This window comes from Camelus dromedarius, chromosome 6 (genome assembly GCF_036321535.1).
Source record: "Camelus dromedarius isolate mCamDro1 chromosome 6, mCamDro1.pat, whole genome shotgun sequence".
Classification (NCBI taxonomy): Eukaryota; Metazoa; Chordata; class Mammalia; order Artiodactyla; family Camelidae; genus Camelus; species Camelus dromedarius.
The window spans coordinates 75,221,186-75,248,131 of NC_087441.1; the positions used below are offsets into that span (position 1 = coordinate 75,221,186).

Genomic DNA, 26,946 nt, shown 5'->3' on the forward strand with positions numbered 1-26,946 from the left:
GCGGGGCAGGCCGGGACGGCGCGCGGGAGGACGCGCAGGCTGCCTCTGGGACCGGGCCGTCGCGGCCGCCGAGGGACTGGGCGCAATGACCGTACCGGGCCTCGCCGGGTTACTTGGCCGCGTTCCGGCCACGGCGTGGAGAGCGGCAAGTAAGGCGCCTGGCCCGGGGCCTAGGTCGCGGGCGGGGTCCCAAAGGCCCGGGGGCAGGTTCTTCCCCGCCCGAACGCAGGGGCTGGAGCTGAGAGGCCCCAAGCCCGGTCGCCCTCTGCCCGGTCGTGCCAGGTAGTTCGGGGCTCGCGGGGCGCCCCGCACTGATGCTCGGGCGAGAACGGAAAGCGGGCTCTTGGGCAGTGGAGGCAGGCATTGCTTGTTTAACTTACTTACATGGAGGAGGATTCATGTTAGTTTACAGTATAGTTAAAAAAACAAAACTGGAAAGTGCAGAATTTTGGGAAAATGGGCCAAAGGCAAATAAATATAATGAAAATTAAAGGAAACCAGTAATTGTTAATAACAGTAGTATTCATGCTTTCAGTAAAAACCAACATTTATTTAAAACTCATTTTTGTTGGGAAATGTTCTCAGTATGTTACAGACTTAACCCACAGAGAATGCTCAGCATAGTTGTTTTTTAAATTGAGTTATATTCAGTTTACAATGTTGTGTCAATTTCTGGTGTACAGCACAATTTTTCAGTCATACATGAATGTACGTATATTCATTTTCATATTCTTTTTCACCGTCAGAATAGTCTTAATTTAGGACATCCTGGAGAAATTGCACAAGTTGAAAACAGTTCTGCCCCTCATCATAAGAGGCCCCAGATTCCTTTGCAGTTTGTTTTCCTTTCTGCAGTCATTTCTCCCCAAACATATTACTTGTTAATTGTAACGGTTTGAAACGGTCCAGAAATGAGCAATACAGAAGTAAAAGTCCTGTATTACCCAGACCTCAGCATAATAACTGTAAAAGTTTGTTGTGTATTCATTCAGCATCTCTTTTTCGCTAGTGTTAAAAAGTTAAGAATGAAGTGTTTGATACCAAAAACTTATATGACATCTGTGAGTTATGAAGCAAAGCCAGCGTTTCCGACCCCATCCTCCAACTGAAAAAATAGAATATTCTCACTGTCCAGCATCTACCTGTGTGCTGCCTCCTGATGCTAAGCTGTGTAACTTTGTATGTTTTTCATCTCTGTGGAAATGGCTTCATACCTCTTGTATTTATTTTACTTGCTTTTTTCAGTTAACACTGTTTTGAGAGTCACCCATATTGATGTGTGATGTGGTAGTTATTCATACAGCTGTGAGACTGTATTATGCATTTTTCCTTTCCCCTTCTCAGTGGGCATATGTGTAATTCTAGAAACACAGGGTTGGCTGCTGCACATCCCTGTGTACGTTGTGGGTACACTTGTACAAGGTGTGGAATTCCTGAAACATCTGGTGTAGGCCTCTTCACTTTTTACAATATGATGCCAAGTTGTAAAGGTGTTTACCATTCCTACTGCCACCTTATACTTCTCCCAGTGGTATATTAGAGTTCCTGTTGCTGCATATACTTGCCCACGTTTGATATCATCAGAAAATTTAATTTTTGTCTGCCTACACGGTGTTGAAATGGTGTCTCATGATGATTCTGCATTTCTCTGATTAGAGAAGTTAAACATCTTTTCAAAAGTTTTTCGCTTTTCTTGGTGGAATAGCTCTTCATTTTCTTATTGGATTGTTTGTCTTTCTTATTAATGTTCTTTACGTGTATTTGAACACTAAACCTTTTTTGGTTATATAAGTGGAAAATAGCTCTATTGGAGGATGGAGGGAACAAAAAGTGCCCACCAAACTGAGAAGGCATCTTGAGATGGAAAACTGAGGCAGGCAGCTCCATGTAATTGGTGGATCGGTTTATTATAGGGTAACGTACTCGCAGGGTGGGATCGGATGGACAGCCAGCCATCCGGAATCATTCGCAGCTGCACTCCGCACCGCCAAGGGGCCACTGGAACCATTTATAGTTCATCTAGGATGTCGGGGTAGGTGCTTGGAAACAGGAAATGCATTCCTAAATTAAAATTTATGGATGAGTAACTGGTCTTGTGGGCTCCAGGACCAAGTCAGTGAAGCTTTTCATCATGGTTGTTTACTGTCAGTGCTTTGTAATGTTGTCTAAGAAAGCCTTCCCTACCTTAATGTCATAGAGATAGCCTCCTGTATTTTCTCCTTAAAGGTCTATAGTTTTACATTTTTATTTAAGTCTTTATTCTGCCAGATATTGATTTTCACTTACGGTGTAAGGCAGGAAACCAATTTCCCTTTTCTCCCATGTCAGTAACCAGTTGTCCCAAGTCCATGTATTGGACTGTCCCCCCGTTGTAATGCAGCTGCCATAAATCAAGTTTACACTTACATATATAGGTGGGTTTATTTCTTCACTCTCTTTTCAGTTCTGCTGATGTATTTGCCTGTTCCTCTGCTGATACCACCTATCTTAGTACCCATACCTTTGTAATACCTCTTGATAGCTAGTAGGGGAAGTTCTTCAATCTTGTTTTTCACAAGTGCCTTGGCTACTCTTGAATATCTGCTTTCCATATAAAATTCTTAAAAAAAGAGAAAAGTTCCTGTTGGGATTTGGTTACAACTGCTAGGTATATTTTTTTAATTACCATTTTCTGATTACTGCTTATGTATAGAAACACAGTTGACTTGTTAGTAATTTTGTATCTAGTAACCTGGCTAAATTGCTTTATTAATTTAAATAATTTATTTGCAGATTTTGGAGGGGGCAGTGCTAGGTAGACACAGATATTACCTGCAAATAATGAAAATCTAGTTTCTCCCTTCCCAATCTCTGTATCATTTTATTTTCTCTTGTTTTTCTGTCCTTGCTCAGATTTCCAGTACACGTTGACGAGAAGTGGTGATAGGCGTATGTATCTTGTTCATGCTTGTAAAGGGAATATGTTTGTATTTCATCATATTAGCTGTAGATGTGCCCTTTATCAGGTGAAGTCCCTTGCTATGTCCAGGAGAGTTTTGGGAGGTTTTTTTGTTTCTGTAATTGTCTATTTTTTAAGACTGAATAAACCTTGAAATTTACTTTTTCTTGAGTGATTATATCATTTTTCTTCTTATCTGGTGGGTTGGTGAATTATAGATTTTTCTAGGCTGAATCACTCTTGCATTCCTAGAAAATATTCAGATTGATCAAGATGACTATATTTTCAACATAATGTTGGGTTTGGTATGCTGATGTTTTGTTTAGAAATTGGCCTGTAATTTTTCTCTTGTAATTTCTTTTTCTAGTTTTGAAATTAAAGTTATTCTGGCCCCTTTTGGTGGGATTATTTTTGGAGTCTGACAGGCTATACCTTTTAAGTGGAGAGTTCAATCCATTTACAGTTATAATTACTGGTATAATTGACTTTATTTCTACCATTTTATTTTTTTGCACCTTGTATTTGTCATACTTTGTTTGAATTAAATGTTTCCTTCTTTTTTTTCTTTGCTGGTTTGGAAGTTATACATTACCTTTTATTGGTTACACTAGAAATCTAAATGCATGCTTAAGGAAGTCTAAAGTTAATTAATATCTTTATTTTTCTCTTAGACAGTATAAAGCTTAAGAATGCTTTGAGTTCACTCATGTTCCATCTTTGCTGTTCAGCCTTTTAGAGGTGTGTGTATTCTTGTGTATATGTTAGGATGGGATTGTGGTTTTGATAACCCCACAAATCAATGTTATTATTATAGTTCTATACAGTCAATGTATAAAACTTGTATTTTCTATTTTTATCTCACACTTTGCTTCTGGGGTTGCTTTCTTAAAGTACACTGTTCAGAAGTTCCCTTTGGTAACAGTCTTTTGTGATAAAGTTTCTCTGTGTTCTTCTTTATATATATTTTATTTTTAATCTGAAAATCTGGTTTATTTAATTTCTCTCCTGTTCTTGAAAGGTGTTTTCAGTGGATGTATCATTTTCTTACAGCTCTGGCTTCTGGCTTCCATAGCTATTGGGAAGTCATCTGTCTAATTTTTGGTCCTTTATTAGTAATCTGTCTTTTATCTGGCTGCTTTTTAGATCTTCTTTTGATGGTGAGTTCTTCATTTTACTTTGTGTATAGATGTGGGTTTTTTTTTTTAACTCTTTTTTTTACTGGTAGTTCTCTGTGCTTCCCACATCTGAAGATTCTTGTCTGTTTTATGTCTGGTTTTTTTCATTATCTCCTTCTGGAACTATGATTAAACAAGCATTTGTCAGACCTTCTCATGTTATCCTCCACATATTTTAACATCTCTCTCACTGTTTTCATTTCTTTGTCTCTGTGCTTTTTTCTGTATAATTTCTTGAGGACTTTATTCCCAATCACAGGTTCTCTTTTTAACTGTATCTATTCTATTTAGCTCTTTTGAGCTTTAAATTTAAATTGTTATATTTCTAAATATCTATGTGTGGGTTTTTGTTTTTGTTTTTTAATATTGGACTCGTCATTTTTCAGAGTCTCTTACTCCTTTCTCCTTTTTGGCTCCTTTTTAATTTCCTTAAACATACTAAATATTTTCTTTTCTTTTCATTGAAATAGAGTTGATTTACAATGTTGTGTTAGTTTCCGGTGTACAGCAGAGTGATACAATTATATAAATAGTTATTTCATATTCTGATTTCAGTTATTGCAGTATGTAGATCTTTATGATCTGGGCCTGTTGTTCTGGTGTTTGCTGATTCTGCTGACTCTTGTTTGTGATAGCTTGTTTCCTTGAGGGTTTTACTGGAATTCTCTCTGAGACTTCCGTAAGACATAAGACATGGGTTGAGGGAGTATTTCTCCTTGAGATTTGCTTCTGCTTTTTCCATATGTCTGGGAGCACTTCAGCTTTAGACTTGGATCCCCTTTGTAGTAAGATGCTCCCTGTGGGGCTTTTTGGACCATGCAGATAGTGTGTAATCAGGCATAAACATGGGTATGGTCAGGCAGAGGCTTCAAAATACCAAGAGGGATGTCCTCCTTCACATCCACTTAGAACCAAGGTCAAGATGGACACTTTTCCATCCTTAACCTTTCTCTGCATTAATTCTCTGTCTTCTAGTTCCTTGCTCTTTGGACCAGCAGCTTGAGCATCACCTGGTAGCTTGTTAAAATGCAGAATCTCAGGTCCTGCCAGATTTACTTAGAGTCTGCGTTTTAACATGGTCTCCCTAGGTGTCTTATATGCACATTTAAGAATCTTCCAGATCACTCTCTTTTCTCAATGCATGAGCCCCCCGAGTCCTGGCCTCTAATAGGCTTTTTGTTTTGCTCTTCTCCCTGCTGTCCTGAGAGCTCTGTACGCAAAGCTCTAAGGGAGAAAGACACAGGTCATGTAGTACTTTTAAGTGTTTGTTTATCTTACTGGACTGCTCTGGTGGTTTATCATTATTTTACTTTTTTAAAATTTCTTCCTCTGATTTAAAAATGTTTTCTTTCTTTCTTTCTTTCTTTCTTTCTTTCTTTCTTTCTTTCTTTCTTTCTTTCTTCTCTTTCTCTCTTTCTCTCTTTCTCTCTTTCTCTCTTTCTCTCTTTTATTTATTTGTCTGTTTATTATAGATGTTTTATAGCTATAGTTTTGGCATCTCTCATGTATCAAATTGCCAAAAGCAAAAGTTTTGAGAAGTTTTTTTTTTAAACTTTTTAATGGGGATTCAGTCTTTTTTCTTTGCTTTTTCTCCTTCTTTCAGATTATCTTCTTGCCCCTAATGTATTTGTAAATGCAACTCTAAATTGGCTTTGGATAAAGCTAAAAAACCTCTTGAAAAAGAAGACATGGGCTTTATGGTGGATTTCCTTACTTTTCAAAAGGAGTGCAGTGTCCCATCTCATCTTGTACTGTGTAGAAATGAGGAGAATTGTTTTCCTCCACATTTTGTCATACTGTTACCTGACTGCAAAAATAGTTCTGTGTATGTTTCCATGGTCTCAGAGTCCCCTGAGAAAACTGGCCTTTTGGCTTTTCCTTATACCTCTTCTTTCTTTGGGTAAAGTTCCTTCAGAAGTGTCCAGAGCCAGGCTGAGGAACCAATTTCTCACACGTAAAATTTGCTGTTCTTCTCTTTCCCTGAGGTATGCTCACGTTTCTGTTCCTTACCCAGATCCCTCATGCACGTTGACTCCTGCATCCCACAGTTAGGCTCAGGTTATTCATATGCTCTGTGTGTGCACATAAAGACCCGCACATTGCTTTAGTTCTCTGAACTGCTCTGCAAGGTAAGTAGAAATATCCCCATTTTTGAAATTGGAAAACAGAGTGAGTGAGATACATAACCTTCTCAGGGTCCTGTTGCTAGTAGGTGGTGTGGCTGGCGTTGGAACCCACGGGGACTCTAGTGCCCTTAGTTTGTGAGTGTTTTACTTCTCCACTGTGTTACTTGAGGGGAGAGCCAGGCTGCTGTAACAGTCCTGCTGATGGGACAGGTCATTCAGGGATCGATTCTTTTCATCTTGTTGCTCCACCAGTATCTGTACAGCAGGGCCAGCAGTCAACCCAGATATACTGGTAGTTTTACTAGTTCTTTATATCCTGTGTCAACAGGTGTTCAGTATTTCAAATATCATCCAGACCTGGGTTTGTCCTCATCTGCATGGTGGAAGCTAGGTCACTGCCATGTCCACGTTACAACCTGAGGGACTGAGAAAAGAAATCCAGGGCATTCGGTTTGTTGCAAAATTGAGGCGACCTAGAGTTTGCACACATCATTCTAGTCACCGCTTGGGCCTGCGGCTGCTGGACTGCAAGGCAGGCTGGGACTGTGCTCTCTGAGTGAGGGGCCTAGTGCTCAGCTGGGTAGCAAGCAGGGTGGGAGCGGGAGTCCTCGAACTAATGGATGAAGAGGAAAGTGACTTTGGGAGACAGCTAGCAGCCTCTGCCACATCTTCCTCGTGTCGCCTTTTCAGAAGGTGATTTTGTTCATATTGAACAGAATACTACAAAACACAGCTCTGCGTACCTCATCAGATGACTGTAATGTATTGTTAGCCCGTAGCACGGCGCCTGGCACACACGAGGCATCTGACACATGATATCACTTGTATTATTTACAGTTCATATGTCTGCATCATTTAAGGAGCAAAATGTTTAGCTTCAGATTTTGTCTACATTATAATTGGTAGCCAGGGATTTTATGCCATTTGTATGATTTTGCATAAATACTTGGGAATTTCTGCAGATTTGAAGCATACCATGATTACTTTTTACGCTAAATATCATTTCAAGCTTTCAATTAAAAGATTTTTTTTTAATTTGCTAAAACAATCGAACCTAAAACAAGAAGTACTAATTTTATTGTTTTGAGTCAAGCCTGAGTGCACAGGAGCAAATGGCTACTGGTAGCTAGTAAATACTTGCTGGATTATAGGTTTCAAAGTGAGTTATTTAATGTATAACAAAATAGGTTTAGTGAGTAATCAAATGTGGAATGCTTAAAAATTTTAGATAGATAAGTGTTTTTATTTTAATTTGTATAGAAATTCTTATTGATTCACAGAATTTTTCTCAGCCAATTAGTATCATAAATATGAAGTATTTTATATAAGTGAGTGTGTAGATGAGGAAACTGTATTCTGTAAATCATTGTCATAGCTTTACTAATACATGCAGTTATGTATTTATTTTCTAAATCCTTGTATTTTGTGGACTCTTGCATCTGTGGGAGGAGACTAATTTGCATTACAGTTGGTCATTCAGTCAACAGTGTTGCTTGTCACTGAGCTGTATGTGGTGAAGGTACAAATTCACAGCCTGGTGTACTATTTTGAAATTGTTAGTGCAGTTTGTGTGTGATGTTAACTTTATATAGTCTTATAAACAGACCTTATGTAAATTCCAAGGTGGCTGTGGAGGGTGTATGTGTATACACAGAGACATACATACGTACACACAGATGTGTGTGCATGTATATTTGCATGTGTGTCTATATATTTGTGTGTGTATATACATATAATTTTTTAAAGTAGGGGGTAGGTTGATGTGAAGGTTAGAATATAGATAAAATACATGCAATGAAAGAAAATTCTACTTATATGTCATGTTATGAAAAGCTTCCCAGTAATTCTATAATAATAGTAATAGATACAGTTTGTCACCATGCAAAGTCCTTTGCAGGAATTGTGCTGTTTAATCTATTAGTCACCTCATGAAATAGGTACTGTTTTCTTCAATTTAAAGGGGAGGAAATGAACTTAGAAAGGGTAAGTAACTTGACAAAGGTCAAACAACTGAAAGTGTTTGTTTTAACAGTTTCCTATTGCTCGTGTAAAAAATTACCACAAACTTAGTGGCTTAAAACTTCTTACAGTTCAGGAGGTGAGAAGTCTGGAATGACTCTCTGGGCTGAACCAAGTGCTAGGGCTGTGTTTCTCCTGGTGGCTCTAGGGGAGGATCTCTTTTCCAACTTCTGGGGGCTGTGCAAGTTCCTTGACTCAGCGCCCCTGTCCTCCATCTTCAGTGCAGGCAACATGTCAGGCCTGTCTCACTGGTTCATGCCATCTCTCTGGTTCTCTCTTCAGTTCTCTCTTCCTCTTGTAAGGACCCACACAGATAACTCAGGACAGCCCCCCTAGTTCAGGGTCATCTGATTAGTGGCCTCAGTTCCATCTGCTACCTAATTCTCCTTCACCATGTGACCTAACCTACACGTGTTAGGTTCTCACCCCTTGGGGGCCCGCTATTCTACCTGCCACAGTGGTGTGACCAGAACTGGTACCCACCTCTGTCTACCTGTAAAGCCATTCCTTCCGGAGTCGAAAGCCCCCAGCGCTGAGGTCATTTTTCAGAGTGGTTTTGCCCTTATTGAACTTTATCTCAACAAGGGTCAGCTACTTTCATAATACTGAAAGTTTAACTTCCTTGTTATAATCTAGAGAGAAGGTGATCTCATTTATATATGAAAATGCCAAGTACATTTAAAAATGTTTAATTGGCAGGCAAAGAGAACCACAATTAGGATTAAAATATGAGAATACTAAATACAGTCCCTTGTGACTTCTAGAGATTTAAATACTAAATATTGTTATTGAAAAAAAAAGTTCATCTTACTTAGTTACTCTTAATAATCTCATTCCTGGTATTTTGGACATTGCTTCAGACAAGAATCAGTGTTTTATATACAAGTTTTTACAATATTGATAATGGTTAACTAACTTATTTCAAAGCTTTTCTTTTCAAACTGATACCATTAGTTGCCTCCAAGGAAGGGAACTGGCTGTCTGGAAGACAGAGGAGAGGGAAGAATTTTCATATATGTCCTTTTGTACTTTTTGGCTTTGATAAATGTGAATGTGTACGCTAAAAAGCAGTAAGTAAAATTATTAAATTATAAAGTAGAATAAATGAACAGCTCCCATTTTTTCACTGTCTTCACTCTGCTAGGATCACCCCTTCTGTGTCATTCTTTGAGGAAAATGAGTTCTGAAGGAGAAAAATCTGAACCCATCAAGCAATCCCTTAAGAAGCCAAAGTTACCAGAAGGTCGTTTTGATGCGCCAGAAGATTCCAACTTAGAGAAAGAACCACTGACAAGTGAGTACAGTAAAGCTCCTCTCTTCATTTTGAGTCTCAAAGAAAATGTTTTAGTTATTGAGGAAAAAAATGAAAGGAAAGAAACAGATTATTGTTTATAATTCTTTATTAACAATAATAAACAGTATGTCAATAATGAATAAAATTACTCTATTGACCACCAATACGTATGGGTTTTAAAAGAAACATTTCCAAGCCCCTGGTAGTGATAGATGGATGCATTATACCCCATTACTCACATGGCAAAATATATGAATTGAGACCTGCGCTGATGCAAATAACAGAAACCTACTTGAGCAAACTTGAGAGGAGGGTAGGGTAGGTTGTCATTGAGGTACAGGGTACAGGTGAGGCTCTCTTTGGCAGTAATGCTGCAGGACCTTGGAAGAAGACTGGAACCTCAGGATAAACACTAAATATTTGAAAACTAGGCTGTTCTCCCTTCTTCTCTGGTCTCTGGTCACATTTTTCATTGTTTTCTGTCTCCAGACTCCCTTCTCAGTCCACTGGACAGAAAGTACCTGATTCTAGCAGCTACTCAGTTCAAAAGAACAACTCAGACTGAAAATATAATTTCTTAGTCCTACTTCCAAACTCCTTAAGAAGAGAGTTCATTGGCCCAGCTTAGACCATGTGTCCACAGCTAAATCAACCAGAGTGGCCGTAGGCTGGGTCACAGATGAATGTGGTGGTTCTCACTGTAACCATGTGGTTGGGGAAAGAGAGGGCAGGTTTGCAGAATAAAGAGGTTTTTTTGAAGGAGGTGAGGTGATAGACTCAGCATGGTTCAGTATGTACAAAATTTGGCTCATGTCTTAAAGTTCAGGTTTTTTGTTGTTGGGTTTTTTTTTAAGTACTACTTTGGTTTCATTCTATACTCTTTGTACCTTTGAATTGTGGAACATGTGCAAGTATTCGTTTTCAAAAATAGCGTTCTAGACAGCATAAAAGTAAACATACCACTTTGAAATATTGGCAAGGCTGCCCCCTGCTTGTATGATTTTTCTAGTCTCATGAGACCTAACCTGTCTGTGTAGTGAAACATCCTAGGCAAGAAGATACCAGGAGAGGATACAGGGACCCGTGTCTGGAACTCTTTCTAGAACATAAAAGCTTTTGGTTTTTGCTCATCCATTAGATATTTCAGTTTATAGCACTTTAGCAAGCTTAACCTAATAATCAGATCATCAGCCAAGATGATGGAGGCTTTTAAAAAGTTATCATAATCTAAAGGTAGAATTAGTCTTCAGAGGTTTTAGCAAAGTGCAAACATCTGAGAGGAAGTATTTCCTTAAGACATCTCACACAAAAGCAGCAATCTCAGAGAAAAACCCTCACATATATGTCAACTGATTATTGACAAGGGTGCTGAGACCGTTCAGTGGGGGAAAGAATAGTCTTCAGTAAGTGGGTAAACTGGATATCCACATGCCAAAGAATGAAACTCTACCCTTACCTTACATCATATTCAAAAACTAACTCTAAATATGTCAAATACCTAAACTTAAGAGGTGAAACCATAAAACTCTTAGAAGAAAAGATTTGGAGTTATCTTCATGTCATTGGAATTGACAGTGAATTCATGGATATGACACCAAAAGCACAAGCAATGCATGCAAAAATAGATGAATTAGACATCATCAAAATTAAGAAGTTTTGTGCATCAAAGGATGTTATCAAGAGAATGAAAAAAATAACCTGCAGGATGGGAGAAATATTTGTAAATCATATATCCAAAAAAGAATTAATATCTAGAAGACTAAAGAACTCCTACAACTCAACAAGAAAAACAACCTAATTCAAAAATGGGCAAACAACTCAAACAGACATTTTTCCAAAGAAGATGCACAAATGGCCAAGAGGCATTTGAAAAGATGCCCAGCATCACTACTCAGTAGGGAAATGCAAATCAAAACCATGGCGATGCACCGCTTCACGCCAGCTTCGTCTGTAATTTACGAAAAACTGGAAAATAACAAGTGATGATGACAGTGTAGAAAAATTGGAACCACATGTGTTTCTGGTGGGAATGTGAAATGATACAGCTGCTATGGAGGACAGTCTGGCAGTTTCCCAAAAAAGAAAATAGAGAGCTACCATGTGACCTCGTAATTCTATAAATCCAAGAGAATTGAAAACAGAGACTTAGACAGATACCTGCACACTCAGGCTTTACTCACAGCAGCCAGAGGGTAGAAACAAACCAGATGTCCATCGATGGGTGAATGGATAAACAAAACGTAGTATGTACACACAGAGGAGCACTATTCAGTCATAGAAAGGTACTGATACATGCTGGGACACAGATGGACCTTTGAACATTATGCTTAGTGAAATCAAGCAGACACAAGGACAAATACTGTATGATTCCACCTATCTTAGGTACCCAGAGTAAGCAAATTCGTAGAAACAGAAGGTAGAATAGAGGTTATCAAGGTCTAGAGAGAAGGGGAAAGGGAGAGTTTTAGTTTAGTGGGTACAGAGTTTATACTGGGGATGATGAAAAAGTTTGGGATGTGGTGTAATGGTTACACAGCATTGTGAATGTATTTAATGCCACTAAATTGTACACTTGTAAATGGTTATGTGTATTTAAATACAACTAAAGAGAAAAAAGAAAGCACATTTCTAAATGAATCATCTCTGACACAATGCTAGGCATCTGTCTTAATTGTTGGGTCACTGAGGTTTATGTTGAACATATATTACCAAATCCAGCAGGTGTTTCATAATCCACATTTTATCTTAACCATCCACAACATTTGACTTTGTTAACTGCTGCTTCTGGAAATTTTCTGTCTTGGTTTTGGTTATGCTTTCTTCAGTTCCTCATTCTATTTCTTCTACCATTTCTTCCTGGGCTCTTTTTAAAACACCTATGCCTCTACCCAACTCTCAGATGGACATATTTTCCAGGTGGCTGTCCTGAGCCCTCTAAGCATTCCTAGGGAGAACTTGTATCTTCCTGAGATGATCTGAAATACCACATATATGTTGGTGATTCACACATTTTTACCTCTAGTCAGATCTCTCTCCTGAGCTCCTCCTGTCTGCAGCTGCCTCCTGAACATCTTTGTTTGCATATTCCAAATATACCTTAAAATTAATACATCTAAAGCTAAACTCATCTTGTCTCATTGTTCCCTCCCACCAGCCCTGCCCCAGTCCTCTTCCTTCTAGATTCCCAACCTGCCCCATCTATCAAGTCACTGAAGCCTGAAATCAGGGGATAATCCTTCACTCCTGCCTCTTCCTGCGTCCTGGATCCATTCACTAGCCAAGTCATGTTTCTACCTTCTTAACATCTCTCAAACTCATTTCCTCTTATCCGTGCTACCAGTAAAGCCCAAAGTCAGTGTCTCTAGTTCTGCTGGTCTCCTAACAAGTCTTCTTCCTTGTTGTCATCCTTCTAGTCTAGTCTCCTGCCTCGAGTACATACCTCATTCTAAGAAAAATTTATAGGTTGCACCTTTGCGGAGAGTACTTTTTGTTACTAAGATAATACAATTGTTTGCAGCTAGGCACCCTGTTTGATGCAAAGATGAATAAGGAAAGGAAAATTGCTATATATAAATAACTGTGAGCAGGACATTGTGTGGTAACATGAGAAGTACACAGAAAAAGACCAGAGAAAGGTAGACAAGAGATAACATTTGAGCTGGGTAGATAGGGAGTGGTGGGGAGATGTTTCAAAAACACAGAAAGAAATGGTCCGAAAGAAAGAGGTTGGGCAGCATGACATTGCAAGACTTAGCTAATGGGCCTCTTAGCTGCCGTGTAAAGTGAGTATAGTGAATTAATAGAATACAGGGCTAGAAAAATAGACTCAGTTCAAATCTGGAAGGGCCCGAAGTGCCACGTTATAGTATATGGGCTCTGTGCAGTGGACAGTGAGGAAAGCACTGAATGTTTTGGGTGGAGATTGTTTTGATCAACTTCCTTAAAGTATAATCTGCATGTAATAAAATTTACCCACTTTTAAATTCACCCATTTTACGCGAACAGTTCAGTGAATTTTAACAAACGTTTGCAGTCATGCAGCCAACACAAGGCCTAACACAGTCTCATCCCTCACAGAGCCCCTCGCTGCTCCTTACAGTTAGTCTCTTTCCCCCACCCCGCTGGCAATCATTGCTTTGTTTTCTGTCACCATAATTTTGCCCTTTTGTAGGATTTTAAATAAATCATACATTACATAGTATTTTGTGTCTGATTTCTTTCACTTAATATATGTTGAGGAGGGATTCTGTTTTATAAATATTAATTCAACTTTCTGTACAGGTTAGGCTGGAGTCATGAGAGTCAGAAAACACAGATGAGGTAGAAAACTCTCACATTAGTCTAGAACGGAACTCAGGATAATTTGGTGTTGAAGTAGTAGGAATAAAAAGTTTCAGAAAACTATAGGGTATAATGAGGGTGAAGATTAGGTTAAACAAACATGAGGAAGAAGGGGGATGGTGGAATAGGAGGTTATGGTCAGAAAGAAGAGAGCTCAAGAGTGGGATTTGGAGGAGGAACATAGTAGATGGCAGTGGATGGCAGAAGTGGAGGTGAGAGTCACTAGGAAAGAGGATTGAGGATGTTTGTGGGTGCAATATGTGATGTTCTTAATGTAGATATTTATATTAAGGGTGAAACTATGAACTAAATATTGATCCTGCCCAAGAAGATAGACAAGTCTTTGAGTTTATCACAGGACTGGAGAAGAGGACTGGAGAAGTGCGCAGCGTAGAATTCAAAAGAGGAAAGTCTGTAGAAGTGTGGTGGTAATATGAGAGGCTGGCAGTAGCAGTGAGGAGCAGGGACATTTTGACCCCCCTTCTTCCCTAGTGCCGTGGACTGAACTGTGTCCTGCTAAAATCCGCATGTTGAAGCCCTAACCCACAAAATGATGGTATTTAGAGGTGGGGCCTTTGAGAGATAATTAGGTTTAGGTGAGGTTGTGAGGATGGGGCCCCATGAGAAGGAACTAGTGCCCTTATACGAAGGGACAGCAGAGACCTTGCTGTCATTTCCTCCCTGCCATGTGAGGACACACTGAGAAGGGACCATCTGCAAGCCAGGAAGAGAGTCCTCACCAGAGCCTGATCTCGGACTTCCAGCCTCCAAAACTGTGAGAAAGTCAATTTCTGTTGCTTAAACCACTCAGTCTATGGTATTTTGTTATGGCAGCCCTTGCTGACTAAGACACCAAGTGAGCCCAGAAAAAATGAAAGGAGAAAAGCTTCCATTAGCAAGGCTTTCAGAAGTCAAAGCAAGGAGTTCTTTAGAAAACAGAATAATGATGAGGGTAGGTAGGGGACAGTGTATTCACAGTAGAGAAAGAATTAAAAAATGAATGAATACTTGAAAAATTTCACTATGAATTCTGTACCCGCTTTCATTTGCCAAGAGAGGGACTACATGATTTTGGAGATGTTCATTTAGTTTTCTAAGAGACACAGTTTGGGAATATCAATGAAGATGGCTGAGTAAGAGGACGTGGAGCTCACTGCCCCCACGAACACATCAAAAATACATCTGCATGTGGGACAATTCTCACTGAAAACTAACTGGAAACTTGCAGAAAGACTCCGGTACCTCTAAGGCTGTAAGGCAGATCCATATATGACCCAGTGGGAAGGGAAGGAAAGCAATCAGGCTGGGGCCTGTACCCCTGGAGGGGAACTCAGAGGAAAAGGGAGATGACACACCCTAGAGAGTGAGTGGTGAGAGCCTCCGATTGGGCACCCCAGGCCTGGTGTGCTTCACAGAGGAGATGAGCCCCCTTGTCTAGTTGGAGGACTGCTGGGACTAACAGGATGGCTGTGGGAAGCTGGTCTCCGCTAGTGAGGAGCACACCTGCTGCCTGCCCCTGAGGCGGGGCAGAGAGAGGTCTGCTCCAGCAGCTGCTGACTTTCCTGGCCCACCTCAGCACACGCCACAGCCCAAGCCAGGCAAGCGCTCTGGCCCCGCTCACTCCAGGTCACAGTGCAGCACTGGGTCTGGGGCAGCCACTGCTGGGGAGAAGACTCAGCCATGGGATGCAGAGGCAGAGCCTGGGTGGGACGGTGGCTGCCATGGTTGGCAGTACTCAGGCAACACATCAGAAGTAGCCCAGATCTCTGACAGCGGCCACTCCACCACAGCTTACCCCCTGATACAAGCTGAGAGTCCACGTGGGCCCTACCAGCTCTGTGGTGTAGCTCCACAGCAGAGTTGGGGTGGCAGATGCTGGGGGTAGTGGGCAGCTGTGAAGGTCAAAGGGGCCTTGCACTGAGTCTGCATCTAAGTGGAGCATGGGAAACAAATATGGGTAACTGAACAGGCAGTGAGTCAGAGACGGCTCAGATCTGTGTCTGCGGCTGATGCAAGCTGAGCGCCTGCATGAGCTGCACTTCAGCAATTTCCCCTCTGCACAGAGAGGGGAATTTCCCCAGTGCCCAGAGAGGGGAAAACACACACTTAAAAGGAACAGAGCCAGCTCGTGCCGACCCTCAGGGTTTCTGCTCCAGCAGCTTCAAATCAGACCCCACCCCGTGTGGGACACAGACAGACACTGAGCAGGGGGACGTCCCAGCCCACACCTGGCTTCAGCTCTAGCCCCTTCACCTCCAGCCCCACCTTCTACCAAGGAGACAGCTGCCAGCACACCCTGAGGAAGGATGTGATTTGTGTCCACATCAAATCCAGCTCTCCCACCAAAGGCGTTGGGCACGTGCGGTCAGTATAGGGACATTCCCAGGGAAGAATACCACCGCGAGGTGACTGTTCCACGTGCATTCACAGAGGCAAAGAAAGTTAAGTAAAATGAAAAGGAACTGCTCTCTACTGAAAGAGCAATAGAAAACCCTTGAAAATACAGCTAGTGAAACAACAGTTAGCTGGCTAAAGAGCTCAAAGCATTGGTTATAAAACTGTAGAGTGAGTCAGGGAAAAGAACACATCTACACAGCAGTCATTTTGGAACTAGAAAATATAAAAAAGACCCAATCAGAAATGAAGAATTCGATAGCTGATATAAAAAACACTCTAGAAGGAATGAATAGCTGACTAAGTGATGACACAGAAGAACCCATAAGTTAAGTGATCTGGAAGATAGAATAATGGACATCAGCCAATCAGAACAGCAAAAAGAAAAGCAAATTTTCAAAAATGAAAATAGCAAACAATATAAGAGTTCTCTGGGATATAAGAGACCCAGAAGAAAAAGAGAGAAGAGGGTCAAAAATGTATTTGAGGAAATTAGGAACTGAAAACTTCCAAAATCTGAAGAAGGAAACATGTCCAGGTATGGGAAGTACAGAGGGTCCCAACAGGATGAACCCAGACAGATCCACACCAAGACATATAATTAAAATGGCAAAAGTTTAAGAGAAAATTCTAAAGGCAGCAAGAGGAAAACAGAGTCATGTACAAGGGAATCTCCAGAAGCCTATCAGCTGATTTCTCTGCAGAAACTTTGCAGGCCAGAAGGGAGTGGCAAGATGTATTCCAGTGGTTGAAAGTGAAAATCTGCAACCTAGGAGACTCTACCCAGCAAGATTATCATTTAGCATAGAAGGGGAGATAAAGACATCTCAGATAAGCAGAAACTAACAGTCCATGAATACTGCACTTAACCAAAAAAATGTTGAGGGGACTTCTCTAAGAGGAAAACAAGTAAGCTATAGGAAAAGGGAAATCTTACTAGGAAAGGCAGATGTATAGTAAGGACTGAGCATCAACCACTTGCATACCTAGTACAAAGACTAAAAGACAAAAAAAAGTTGTCAAAGCAACTATAAATACAATAAACAGTTAAGGGATAAACATGAAAATGCAACATGACATCAGAAACGATGTGGGGGATGGGGGTAAAAAATTGTAGATCTTTTAGAATATGTTTCAACTTAAATGACTATCAGTTAAAGCAAGTAAATGCAGTTATAGATCAACATTATGAACCCCATGATAACCACAGATGAAAAACCTATAACAGATACACAAGAGCTAAAAAGAACACAAGCATACTACTAAAGAAAGTCATCAGACCACTAGGGAAGAAATAAAAATAAGAAATGAACAGAGAAGAACCACAAAACAGCCAAGAAACAAGTCATAAAATGCAGTAAGTACATGCCTATCAATAATTACTGTAAATGTCAGTGGACTGAATGCGTCAATCAAAGACAGGGTGACTGGATTACAAAACCTGCTGCCTACAAGAGACATTTCAAAGCTAAAGACAGACTGAAAGTGAGGGGCTGGAAAAAGTTATTCTTGAAAACGGAAATGACAAGAAACTAGGGGTAGTAATTCTCAGATAAAGTAGACTTTAAAACAAGACTGTAACAAAAGACAAGGTAGGGCATTATGTAATAATAAAGGGATCTATACAAAAAGAGGGTATTACACTTGTTAACATATAAGCACCCAATACAGAAGCACCTAAATGTAGAAAGCAAATACTAACAGACAAAATGGAAGAAATTGATAATACAATAATAGAAGGGGACTTTAACACCTCACTTATCTCAGTAGACATCTTATCTAGACAAAAAGTCAGTAAGACAATAGTGGTCTTAAATGACATAATAGACCTCTTGGACTTAATAGATATCTACAGGACATTACATCCAAAAGCAGCAGAATATGGAACATTCTCCAGGATAGGTCACAGTGCTAGGTCATAAACAAGTCTCAACAAATTTAAGAGGATAGAAACTATATCAAGCAGTTTTTCTGACAATAGCAGTATGACACTAGAAATCAATTACAGGCGTTAAAATGGGAGAAGAACACATACTTGGAGACTAAAGAACATGCTACTAAAACACCAGTGGGTCAATGAAGAAATCAAAGAAGAAATGAGAAGATACCTTGAGACTAATGAAATAGAAATGCAGTACTCCAAAGTCTATGGAATATAGCAAAAGCCATTCTGAGTGGGGAGTTTATAGCAATGCAAGCCTTCCTCAAGAAACAAGAAAAATCTCAAGTAAACAACTTAACCTATCACCTAAAAGAAATAGAAGAAGAACAAATGAAGTCCAAAGTCAGCAGAAGGAAGGAAGTAAAGATCAGAAAAGAAACAAATAAAATAGAAATCAACAAAACAATAGAAAGTGTCAGTGAAACCAAGAGCAGATTTTTTGAAAAGATAAACAAAATTGATAAACTTTTAGCCAGGATCACCAAGAAGAAAAGAGAGAAAGACCCAAATAAAGTAATAAATGAAAGAGGTCAGATAACAATGAATACCACAGAGATACAAAAAATCTTAAGAGAACACTGCTAACAGTTATATGCCAACATATTGGACAGGCTAGAAGAAATGGGCAAATTTCTAGAAACATACAAGCTGTCAATACTGAATCAAGAAGAAAGAGACCAAGCACTAGTAGTAAAATTGAATTTGTAGTAATAATAATAGTAATTTCTAGCAAACAAAAACTCAGGACCAGACGGTTTCAGAGGAGAGTTCTACCAAACATACAAAGAAGAGCTAATACCTATCTTCTCAGCGTATTCCAAAAATTGAAGAGGACAGAACACTCCCAAATTCATTCTATGAGGCCACCATTAATTACCCTGATACCAAACCAAAGACAAGACAAAAAAAAATTACAAACCAATGTCTTTGGTGAACATAGATTCAAAAATCCTCCACGAAATAGCAAACTGAATCCAACAGTATATAAAAAGGATGATACACAACGATCAAGTTGGATTTATTCCAGGAATGTATTTATAATTTTTTTTCACCAGCCCTGTGAGAGTACATATTGAAATTGGTCCCAATGGCAGAGTAACTGGTGAAGCAGATGTCAAGTTTGCAACTCATGAAGATGCCGTGGCAGCTATGTTGAAAGACAAAGCAAGTAGGCAACACAGATACGTAGAACTCCTGAATTCTACAGCAGGAGCACACGGTGGTGCTTAAGGTAGCCAAAGGATGGGAGGCACGGGCTTGTCAGAGCAGTCCAGTTATGGTGGTCCAGCCAGCCGGCAGCTGAGCGGTGGTTATGGAGGCAGCTACGGCAGCCAGAGCAGCATGAGTGGATATGACCAAGTTTTACAGGAAAACTCCGGTGATTTTCAATCAAACATTGCATAGGCAGCCAAGGAGCAGTGACCAGCAGCTACTACAGCCGTGGCAGCCGAGCATCTGGGAGCAAACGGAATGGGAGGGATGTCTAGCATGTCCAGTGTGAGTGGTGGATGGGGAATGTAATTGATCCTGATCACTGACTCTTGGTCAACCTTTGTTTAAAAGAAAAACAGAACTTAAGTTTTAACAATTTTGCAACACGAGCTTGTGATTTATGCTTACTCTAAATGGAAATCAGGATTGTTTTAAAGACTTAAGTAAAGTCCAGTTTTTTGAACACAACATTCATCTAGGATGTAACAACTAAGTTGAGTAAACTGTAACTGTTAAATAATTTTCAACTTTTCCCAAGTTAGTTATACTGTAGGATGTACTTAAGTAGTAAGTATTTCTAGGTTAAAGCAGTTGAATTATGTTAAATGTTGCCCTTATAAACCACATTACATTGAACACTGTTCGGATGTATGTTGAAAGACATGCCTTTTTGTAAAACTCAATATAGGAGCTGTGTCTACAATTAAAGTGAAACATTGGGCATGTTTGTTAATTCTGGTTTCATTTAATAACCTCTAAGGCATGTGAGTTTAAGCTTTTAATTATTTTTTTAAGTTAATGGGGAGAATTTGAGATGCAGTTCCAATACTTTAGGATTTTGGTCTTGGTGTTTATATGAAATTCTGAAACTGATTTTTTAGATGTATTGTGGTAAGTGAAACTTTGTCAAATAAATTTTCCTTTTAAAAACTGCAAAAATAAATAAATAGATAGAAGGACGGACAGACATTGTTTAAGAATTGGAACTCTCTCTAATAGCTGGTTCCTCCTCTGTTCCTCTCGTATACAGATCAGTACAGTGTGGGGGCTAAGATCAGGGCTGCAGCCAGAATGTGACTTCAAACTCAGTTTCACCACTCAGCAGCTGTGTGAATTTGAGCTCTTTGTGTTTCACTTTCCTCGTCTATAAAGTGGAGACAAGTGTTGCTTCTGTCCCAGAGGTGATTATGAGGATTAAAGGTACAGAGTGCTCAGAATTGGACTTTACTCAAGATGGATGTTCCAGTTGTGAACACATGGTGCCACCAATAATAACTGCTGTCATGTCCTTAGATGGCAGTCCCAGCGGACCAGTTGCTGAAACCAAAACCCTATGATGAGGAGTACTCATACTCATAGCTGAAATTCATGGAGCACTCGTGTGGGAGTGTGCTAGCCCTTAACATGCATTTCTTTGTTTATCCTCAAGATAGGAAGGCAGGTATTGTCCCCATTTCACTGATAAGAAAAGTGAGGCATTGGGTCAAAGTAATCTGAAGTCGGTAACAACAAAGGAAAGTATACTGGAAAAGCTATATAAACAGAGCCTGAGAGACCAGTTGAGAAATAACAGAAGATCCATGGTTTGTATAATCAGAGTCCCTGAAGGAGAGGCAAGGCAGTGGGGCTGAAAGAACATTTGAAGAAATAATGGTTGAAAACTAACCATACTCGACAAAAGACAAATATGTAAGCTGAGCAAGCCCCCAGAAGGGTAAACCTAATCTATGCCAAGACACATCATAGTTAAACTTGTGAAAACTAAAGACAAAATCTTGAAAACAGAGAGAAATGACATATTATCTATATGGGAACAGCAATTCAAATGACAGCAAATTTATCACCTAAAATTATGGAGACCAGAAGGGAGTGGCACAATATTTTAAAGTGCTAAAAGGAAAGAACTGTCAGCTATAAATTCTGTATCCAGTGAAAGGATCCTTCAGCAACAAAGGAGAAGTAAAGACATTCCAGATGAAGGAGAAGGTCCTAAAAATCTTCTGTGCTCTGCCTGTTCATCTCCCTACCCCACCCCCAGCAACCACTGATCGTTTTCCTGTCTCCATAGTTTTGCCTTTTCCAGAATGCCATATACTTGGAATCATACAGCACGTAGCCTTTTCTGATTGGCTTCTTTCAGTTAGTAATATGCATTTCAGTTTCCTCCATGTCATTTCATGACTTGATAGCTTTTTTAGCACTGAATAATGCTCTGTGTTCTGGCTGTACCACAGTTTATCCATTCACCTACTGAAGGCCATCCTGGTTGCTTTCAAGTTTTGGCAGTTATGAGTAAAGCTGCTAAAAACAAACAAAAATAACCTTCAAAGTAATCTGGTTTCAGAACCTTCCAAACCCTGTGTATTTGCACTCTGTTCTCTGCACCCCTTTCTTTCTTTTTTAACCCAGCAGCACATATGCAGCCTCTCCCCAGATCAGGGCCTGAGAATTCTAAGTCACTAATGTAGGTAATAAGGCTGATTGAAAATGAAAGTTATGTCCTACAGTGATTTCTCAAACTGTGGGGACAGAACCACATCTAGAGTTCATTAAAGACTGCATCGTAGTAACCTCATTAGTAGTATCCGTCTCACTAACCTGCAGCTCTGCAACCCTGTCTTCAAAATTGACCATGATGCTTTTCCCATCTCCACTGACTGCTTTCTTTTATATCTTCCGTCTTTCTCCAGAATTTCCAGATGATGTTAATCCTGTTACCAAAGAAAAAGGTGGACCCAGGGGCCCGGAACCTACTCGATATGGAGATTGGGAACGAAAAGGACGCTGCATTGATTTTTAAGCCACGTGTTCTCTAACTTCAGTATCTTTTTCTGATTGTGTACATCTGAATTAACTTATTCTGACTGTCTTCTTTCTGTATATTATTTCAGTCATCTAATTTCCGTAATGTGTTTAAAGAGGTATATGATGGCTTTGGAAGAAAATATGCTGCTATAAATTAAGAAAGAAAATATTTCTACATTAGCACATTAATTTTAATTTAAATGTATTAGAGTAAGTGATGATTAGAACTGCAAGCTTTTATTTCATCATGTTTCAGCTTAAATTAAGCAGCTGCTTATAAAATACAAATGCAAATAAAACACCTTTTTAGAAAAAATAATTTTATTGCTATGTACTGAGTAATAGTGGCTTCTTAAACATGAGTTAAGTAGTGTGTACTATTTTGGTAAAGCCATGGTAACAAGGGAAGATCTTTAACCCCAGAGCCAGATTACTTGGGTTCAAATCCCAGCTCTGCTACTTACTAGCTGTGTGACCTTAGGTAAGTTATTTAACATCTCTGTGCTTCAGTATCCTTATGTGTATGATTGAAGATAATACTAGCTCCATCTCATAGAGCAGCTGAGAAGATCAAATGAGTAAATACAGGTAAACCACTTGGAGCAATGCATAGCATATACCTCTCAGTGGTAGCCATCTCTAAATCATACTATATTTTCTAAGTCTTCAGGCTGCCTGGGGTGAAAATCTAAGAAACTGAAATTTTAAATACTTGAGTTGAAATTGTTTTATATGAATGTAACATTTAAAAATCATTAGTTGGAAAATTTGATTATTTTCATGGATGAACAGAGCTGAAATACTCATTCATTTGTTAAAGATAAAATTCAAGTCCGAAAGGCTAATGTGAGAGAAGCAGGGGATGGGTTGTGCCAGCTGAGTCACGTCTGATGACTCAGAAGCTCCCTCCCTGTGGTCTTTGGATGACTGGGTCAGGAGACGCCAAGCCCATCTGCAGAGCAGTACTGATGGAAGAACGGGAAGGGCTGGGCTCCTTTGCTGTCCGCTGGCCTCACTCAGTCGCAGAGATTGGACCTCCACATGTTAACATAAAATAACATGTTTTTGAAAAGTAGTGAAACTAAAATAACTTTCCAAAACAAAAAAATACTTTAAGTGACATTGTTTTATATTTTTTTGATTCTCTTTAACATCTAACTTAATAGAAGGCCGCCGTATTCTCGTATCATCTTCTGCATTCAATTGGTTGTGATATTGTTTTGATTCTGGTATAAGGAAGAAAAGGTAGCCTCACACAGGTACGTGGTTAGAAAAGGGAGTATCTCTCAGAGCCCCTGTAGCGGTCTCAGGGTCCCCCAGGGTCCTTGGACACTTCCAAGAACTGCTTAGCTGACCTAAGTCGAGAGGGAGGTACTAAATGCAGACTCCTTAGAAAGGTTCACAGAACCAGCTGAGCCTTCAAGACCAAATTTCAGAACCCACAACAGCGCTGGCTAGAGAAGAGAGCTGGGGCCCAATGTCAGAGTCTGCTGCACCTCTCTCTGTAGGCAGGAAACTGTCACCACCATCAACACAAACCCCAGGAGCCCTGAGATGATGCTGACCATGCTGGCAAAATGAAGTCCCAGTGGCTTTCTTTTTCTCTCATCTAACCTCTTGTGGGCACAGAGTCAGATGTACACACCCCAGTGGAGGCTGGGAGGTGTGCTTTTACTGATCCCTGGGCTGTAAGGCAGGCTCTGCACTGGGGAGCTAGCAGATGTCGAGATGGTGTTCAAAAGAGTTTGGACAGACAAAAATGTTACTTGTCCACCACCAGCATCCAAGGAAACTATTTGAGAATCAGTCTTACTGGGGCATATAGTATAGAATTGTAAAATACATAAAATATAGGTGTGTAAAAATAAGGTTTAACTAATCTCTAAAACACATTAAATGTCTATTCCTGCTCATGTGAAGACTGCTTCTGTCAAGATTGGACATTTGAGCCTATAAATTATTTTTATGCCTTTTACATAGCTTTGGTTAATGAATATGAAAATTAAGTTATGTGAAAGTTGCTTAAAATTTAGTAACAGCCTATATTCTTTTGAAATACCACTTAGATATATTTAGACCCTGTATTTCTAACCTAGTTGTTGCAAATGGAGTCGCATCTGAAGCCTGGAGACTGCAGGTGCCCCTGTTAGCTGTTGCTGGTAGAAAGGGATCGTGGACAGACTGAGGAGTTTGTTGTTCACGCAGGCGTGGGAAGGAGACGAAAATCACTGGAGTGTTCAAAAGCAACTTTTAAGAGAATATTAGACCCTGAAAACATGCATAAGGAGAAAAACTAGGAAAGTGTCTCTGCAGGCTTGTCTTTAAGTAGCCCCTTTGGAAAAATCTGAATTTATAAACTGAGATGTTATAGACTGTGGACTGTAACCATTATCTTAAAACACTGTGTATTCCTTAGCACAGGAGGTCACCGTATTCAAAGAGGCATGTACAACTTCAAAGGTGTAGAACACTTGGATTCTTTGGTTTACCAGAAGAGTTTTGTATTTTGTCTCATCCCTAAGTCAGTGACTCAGGTGGATGCCTTATTTTTAAAAAAGCTGACAGAAGGTTGTATTTTGATAATTATCATCTCGTTTTCATTCTGCTAGTCAGAAGCCCCAGGCCTTTGGAGGGGGTTGTCTCATATCAAATCTGAAACCTTGATTACGAGTCACAGGTCCTCTACCCCTGGCCATCCTGTATGCCAGGTGCTGCAGCAGGCCGAACCGCCCAGATGGTTTACTTCCGTGGTTTTGTGTGGATAGGTTAATGCTGACTGGAGTGCCCCTGCCTGTTGCTACCAGCATATCTCTTCTCCAGTCCTTTGTGGAATGCGGCTCAGTGTGAACAGACATGTGCAATGCCCTTCTGTACGTCAGAGAAGCAATATGAGACTAATGCTTGCCCAGCTAATTAACCCTGACCACCCGTGGTGAATCTAGAACTTTGTATTACAGGAAGTCGAGATAGCTGGTAATGACAAGCGCAGGGATAACAGTGTGTGCACATTACTTAGAAGTGTGGAGGCAAGCACCAGAAGCACTGACTAGGAGAGCAGAAAGTAGTTGCCTCTGGGGGTGAGCTGGCTGGACAGGCGCTGCTGTTTTGCCTTAGATGCTCTGTTTCTTCAATGAATATGTTAGTTCCTATTTTAAGAAATTACACAGGTTCATTGGGGAAATTGAGAAAACAGTATAAAGAAGAAAACAAAAATTATCAGTAAAACTTCTATACTCCCGTAACCTTTGGTGTTTTGTCCTTCAGTATTCTGAGTCTGTACGAGTGTTTTTTACATCTGTTATCCTAACAACTTCATAGCAAAAATGGTGATTTCACGATTTTAACATTTCTTAATCACAAGTGATGTAAGCACTTTTCTCTGTTTGTCAGCCTTTTGTATTTCTTCTGTTAATTGCTTTTTCTTGTCTTTTGCTCATTTCCTATTGAATATTGACCTTTTGTTACCAAGTTGTATGAGGCCTTTGCTTTTCACTTGCGCTTATTTATGCTGAACTTTTTGAATTATTTTTATGGAGTCATTTTTTTTTTCTCTTGGTCTGAGTTGGCCTCTGTGATCTTGATTTATTAATATCCCTTCACAGATTGCATTGGTGGTTCCAGCCCATGATGAAATCTTAAGTTCTGTGTCCTTCCTGGGCTGGCCCTTGACATCCATTCAGGCCCCTCCATTCCAGCCAAGCCCCTCTACTCACAGCCTCTCAGACAGGCTCTTCAGCACCTCTCCACACTGGTAGATAACATGCCTTCTGCCGGAATCCCCTCTTCTCTACTGCTGGCCTAGAAAGTACCTATTGAGCTATACTCACTTTCTTGGCTCTCTTCTGTGTCATTTCCACACTCAGCTATTGTAGACATACTAACTTCTTTTAGAATTAATTTTCAGTTCTGTTCTCTGTTAGTCCGTGGGCTTCCTTATCTGTCTTTGTCTTCCTGATTTACTTTATTCAGCTCTGTACCCCCAGTTGCAGCATGGTGCTGGGTATAGTAAACATCCAACAAATGCTGCCTCAGTGTTGAATAATTCAGTGTTCGTGGTGGGCAGAATTCCACAGGGGCACCCAAGAGTCCCTCTCCCTGGTGTACTTGGACTGTGTAGTCTCCTCCCCTCCAGTATGGGTGGGACCTGCGAATATGACGAGATACTTGTCCCCTTGATTAGGTTACATCATACAGCAAAGATGGTGGAATAGTCATTCTGGTGGTCATGTTACCTTTGTAAGAATCTACTGTAGAGGGGAGGGTATAGCTCAGTGGCAGAGTGTGCACTTAGCATGTACAAGGTCCTGGGTACAATCCCCAGGACCTCCATTAAAACTAACTAAATAAATCTAATTACCCACCCTCCCCCCAAGAAAACAAAACAACAACAATAACAAAAGTGTAATAAAGTAAAAAAAAAAAAAAAAAACCAATGCATCGTAGCCACCCAGAGGAAGCTCCTCTCCCTGGCTTTGAGGAAGACAGCTGCTTTGTTGTGAGAGTGCCGTTAACTCCTTCCTGAAGGCGTTTGTAGGAGCTGAGAGTGATCCCAGCTGAGAGCCAGCAAGAAAACAAGGACCTCAGTCCTGCAACCACAAGGGTCTGAATTCCACTAATCACCCAAATGAGGTTGGATCCAGATTATGAGCCTCAGATGAGAACCCAGCCCCAGCTGAGACCTTGACTTCAGCCCAGTGAGG

The 26,946-nt window shown here is 40.1% G+C and overlaps 1 protein-coding gene across 1 annotated transcript; it reads left to right on the forward strand.

Annotated features, from left to right (window-relative positions):
* On the forward strand, nucleotides 1-26,675 carry SDHAF4 (succinate dehydrogenase complex assembly factor 4). The gene is made up of 3 exons (XM_064486956.1): nucleotides 1-149; nucleotides 9,403-9,552; nucleotides 22,132-26,675. The coding sequence occupies exons 1-3, from the start codon at nucleotides 86-88 to the stop codon at nucleotides 22,239-22,241; spliced, it is 324 nt and encodes a 107-aa protein (XP_064343026.1). The 5' UTR covers nucleotides 1-85; the 3' UTR covers nucleotides 22,242-26,675.
* The last annotated feature ends 271 nt before the right edge of the window (nucleotides 26,676-26,946 follow it).

Excerpts from the sequence above, each read along its gene's own strand:
- SDHAF4 (XM_064486956.1), top strand. The coding sequence starts at position 86 with ATGACCGTACCGGGCCTCGCCGGGTTACTTGGCCGCGTTCCGGCCACG. Across the intron at positions 150-9,402 it reads CACGGCGTGGAGAGCGGCAA|GATCACCCCTTCTGTGTCAT; the intron begins GTAAGGCGCCTG and ends TCACTCTGCTAG. Across the intron at positions 9,553-22,131 it reads AGAGAAAGAACCACTGACAA|AATTTCCAGATGATGTTAAT; the intron begins GTGAGTACAGTA and ends GTCTTTCTCCAG.